The following is a 3,983-nucleotide window of genomic DNA, read 5'->3' as shown; positions in this document are numbered from 1 at the left end:
CATATTCTACACGATTTATTTCACCATCCTGGTATTTCTTCCATTGTAAAATTATTTATCAGATTATACATATTTTGTTTATTAAGATTAAACGTTTGGAGTTTTTGAACAATATAGTTCTAAATTTAATATCTATTAACCGTGGCACACAGGTACCTAGGTTTTTGGCGCTTATGTATGATGTGATTTTGGCCCTTTTGTACGGTACAACTTTTTTTTTCTTATCTCATTTTGGCACTTATGTCTTCCACCGTTATCAAGCTTTATACATCATATCATTTAATTTTACATACTACAATAAAGATTTAGCTTAGATAATATTATTAGGGTATGCTCACAGATTCTGTGGTATTCTTTCCAGTTTCCACCGATTAAGTATATTTAGTCTCTAAATATCTTCAAGTATAAGATATATCGACATAAAATAAAGTTGTCCCCCCCCCCCCCCCCAATAAAAATTGCCCAAGTTATAATATTTTTTGTTAGTAACATTGATATCAGGTTTATTATAGTTTTTCAATTCTCTATACTTTTTAACTGATTTTAAATAATATTGTTTTCATCAGAGACAGAGAAAAGAAATAACTATATGTTTTTGTTATAAACTTCACACAGATAAAAACTAAGTTATAACTTTTTGTTGTTGTGGCAGTCAACTATTTAAACTATTCATAAGCTTTAAATAAATTTAGTTATAAAGTTATCATTCTATATTATACATATTTTCATTAGGTCTTATGTTATATTATTTAATTGAATCATTGTATGGTTTTAAAACAAAATAAATATTTTAAGCAATGGAAAAAAATTGCTGGTGACCGGGTGTACATAATTGTAATAGGATTTTGTGTCTTGAGTAAACGGAGAGTAACGTTAGTGTTTTAGTTTTTTTACTTCTCCTAAAACTTATTTAAGTATTACACATTGAAGCTGAAATACGACAACAATAAGAAAAAAAAAATGTCCATAAGCCATACATAATAATAATTTTAAAATAATAATAACTACCCATAATTACCTGAAACAGTTTTTTGAAGTATGCATATTGTCGAGCTATATTTCTATTAAGTTTCAGTGCTGCTTCTACATTCATAAAAATATGTAAATAACTAAGTGCTAATCGAAAAACATGTTGGGTAAAATTTAATCTGCCAATATACAAATATACAGATCTTTAGCAATATGATAAATTACTGAAACTTTATTATGATAAAAATAAATATGAAATTTACTAAGATAAATAGAAATATTCTTAAAGGGTATGAATAGCATTGAAAAATTCTATGAAAATTTACTTTTGTATTTTCAATAATATGGTTTATTGAGTGGTTTGAGAGTAAATACACCTATTATCAATATTGTGGAAGAGAAGTTAATCTATGTCTGTATATAAGGTTATTTTCAATGTTTTAATTACTAAACACAATAATTTAAATTCAAAAAGTAAAATATCACAAGTTTTAGAGTTAAATATTGGACATTGAAAATAAAATATCAAAATTCGACTCCTATGCAAACCTAAATAAACTTCTTTTCTTTAATTTATATAATATGTGTTCATACTGTAATGTCACTCAGTAAACTATATTATTAGAATTATGAAATTAAGGTGTTCCACTAAAATTCACATTTATAATTAGTGTGTAAGATGCTGCATTACTGACAACAGCGTGCACGTGCGGGTGCTCTCTGCTATTTATTTTATACACAGTCACTCACACTAATGATCACACATGCATACATTTACACTACCCGCAAGCACACAAATATAAAATTGCCTATATTAAACTTCTTAGAAATGGTTGGTATGCATACCCCTTAAGAAAATTTAATCTTTTAAAGTTATTTGTATTTATATTTCAAAAACATCATAATATACTAAAGATTATGTACTATATGTATTTGAGCAATCTAAAAATCATTAAAACTGCATATAATACCAAATGCAGGTGATCCTTTCAAAGCTTCTAGATCAGCTACATCAAAATATACCGGTGTTGAGTATGTCACTGGCAAGGTGGTTAAATATGAATGCCAAAAACTTTTCTTATCTTTTCGCAAAGATTCAACCAAAATGAATATTGCCAGAGCCACGTTTGGCATATTACGCAGCATCATGTCTTGCGAGTGTAATTTCCCTACAGTATAAACATAGAAAATTATGTGATCAAATACAATCTCTATAGAATTAAACACTTACATAGTGGAGATGATGGTATATTTTCTTCAGTCATCATCAATGCTCTAGGTACAGTCACAAGCTTATCACCAACAGTGATATTTTTATTAGCTTTCATACCATATGCATAATTTTCAAATTGATGAATTTCTACTCCATTAAGAATAGCACCGTTTTTAGTGGCCCATTTGGTCAACTTCTCAATGGATTGATCGTTTCTCTGAGATAAGGGCTTCAATTCAAACTCAGCTTCTAACTGATTAATTTTAGATAATAGGTTGACAATCACCAAATGTATGGACCATTGTTCTTTGATTGATGGGGAATTGGACATCATACTTGTTGCTAATGAACAAAATATAAATTTTATACCACATAAGCTATTAAAGCATACCTAACAAATAAATAATTTTTTTAACCATCGAGTAATTCGTCCACCAGCTTTAATATAACTGCTTTGCAATCGTTTAACTTCATGGTTTGCATTTTGGCAAGATTCTTCTTTTGACTAGTGTTCTTGACTTTCTTTTCCATATCTAAATGCGCGACTATTTAACTTCAATAACTAATAAACAAAATACAATTTTTAGATTTACAACAGAATTCTCGAATTGTATTTAACAGTTTTAAGTATATTAGTCTGTATAAATATAAAATAAATACTACAAAGTAAGCAAAACGATAGAATGAGGGAAAGTAATAATGAATAATAGTGAATATAACAAAGGCTTATAATAAAACTACAGACTATAATATAAGCATATTAAATAACTAAACCACATCGTAACAAGACTAAGTAAGGAGTCTATTACGATATTCAATATTGAGTATTGACTGAAATCATAATATTTTTATGAACCTTATCATCATGGACGAGATATGGCCTATGATAAGAGACATCTAATTTAATATCTGCACACTAGAGCGCCAAGCGAATAAAATGTACATTACTAAACTGGGTGAATGCATACTGCATAGACATTATTAGCATTAGTGTTCTGTGTTATTTTAGGTCATAGGATCCTATTATGTCTATGAGTGAATCGTCAGTAATGGGTCAGTGGTTCGGTATCGGTCGGTAGGCGCCAGGCTCATTCGCCGGACCAATGACCATAGAAAAGAGATTAGACACCAGTCCGGCTACAGAAATACAGAATTTATGAAATCTATTTAAATCTATTTCTATGAAACATCGACGCCACCGCTGCCATATGGCAGATTAGGACGCGTTAATATGGATTCTCCAATAGTATTAGATTTCATTTAATTTTTGGCTTTTTGCCACCGTCCGGCCCGAATACCTCTATTCAGTATTCACAAAAAATATGTAAAAATCTAAATTTCAGTAGAAATAATTGTCAAGATTTATAAAGGCTAAAGACAGATTATAAAAATACTAAATAAAAAATAAAAACTCTTAGGTATCTACTGATAAATACATTTTTTTAAATATTCAAACAATATTTGTGTTTTTGTAATAAAGAATTTATCAAACATTTCTATAATATTGTATTCAAATGTTAAACCAAAATCCTAAAACTATTTTTACACCTGGTGTTAGCACAGAATAGATGAAATCAGAATGGACACTCTCCAAAATTTTACATGGGCTCTTATGGCAGACACGGTATTTTGAGCTAAAGTGCCACCAGTGTTACTAAAAAGTACAGTAAAAAAAATATTGTATAAATAATTTTATTATTTCGACCGAAGAATTGGCGGGTTGATTTGAAATTTTGTAACTAATGATTAGGGCTAGGAAAATAAAGCACTAAAACCTACAACAAGGAATTAAAAAATTGCC

General features: G+C 29.0%; 1 protein-coding gene across 1 annotated transcript; it reads right to left on the bottom strand.

Moving 5' to 3' along the window:
* Positions 1-749: 749 nt before the first annotated feature.
* Positions 750-3,011, bottom strand: LOC100162428 (actin-histidine N-methyltransferase). Its single transcript, XM_016809372.2, has 4 exons — positions 2,599-3,011; positions 2,201-2,524; positions 1,941-2,138; positions 750-1,083 (listed from the first exon to the last, which is right to left on the bottom strand). Exons 1-4 carry the CDS (start codon positions 2,711-2,713, stop codon positions 911-913), a joined length of 810 nt encoding a protein of 269 aa, XP_016664861.1. The 5' UTR covers positions 2,714-3,011; the 3' UTR covers positions 750-910.
* Positions 3,012-3,983: the final 972 nt, after the last annotated feature.

The sequence above is a fragment of the Acyrthosiphon pisum genome, unplaced genomic scaffold (assembly GCF_005508785.2).
Source record: "Acyrthosiphon pisum isolate AL4f unplaced genomic scaffold, pea_aphid_22Mar2018_4r6ur Scaffold_8001;HRSCAF=8584, whole genome shotgun sequence".
Taxonomy (NCBI): Eukaryota; Metazoa; Arthropoda; class Insecta; order Hemiptera; family Aphididae; genus Acyrthosiphon; species Acyrthosiphon pisum.
Note: the sequence above shows the minus strand (reverse complement) of the source record. Positions and strands in the feature narration are given on the sequence as shown.

What these genes read in the sequence shown, in the direction of transcription:
- LOC100162428 (XM_016809372.2), bottom strand. Translation starts at nt 2,713, where the DNA reads ATGGAAAAGAAAGTCAAGAACACTAGTCAAAAGAAGAATCTTGCCAAA. An exon ending in GGTGGACGAATTACTCGATG is followed by an intron (nt 2,525 to 2,598) that starts GTTAAAAAAATT and finishes TTTGTTCATTAG; the next exon opens with CAACAAGTATGATGTCCAAT. An exon ending in TATACCATCATCTCCACTAT is followed by an intron (nt 2,139 to 2,200) that starts GTAAGTGTTTAA and finishes TTTATACTGTAG; the next exon opens with GGAAATTACACTCGCAAGAC.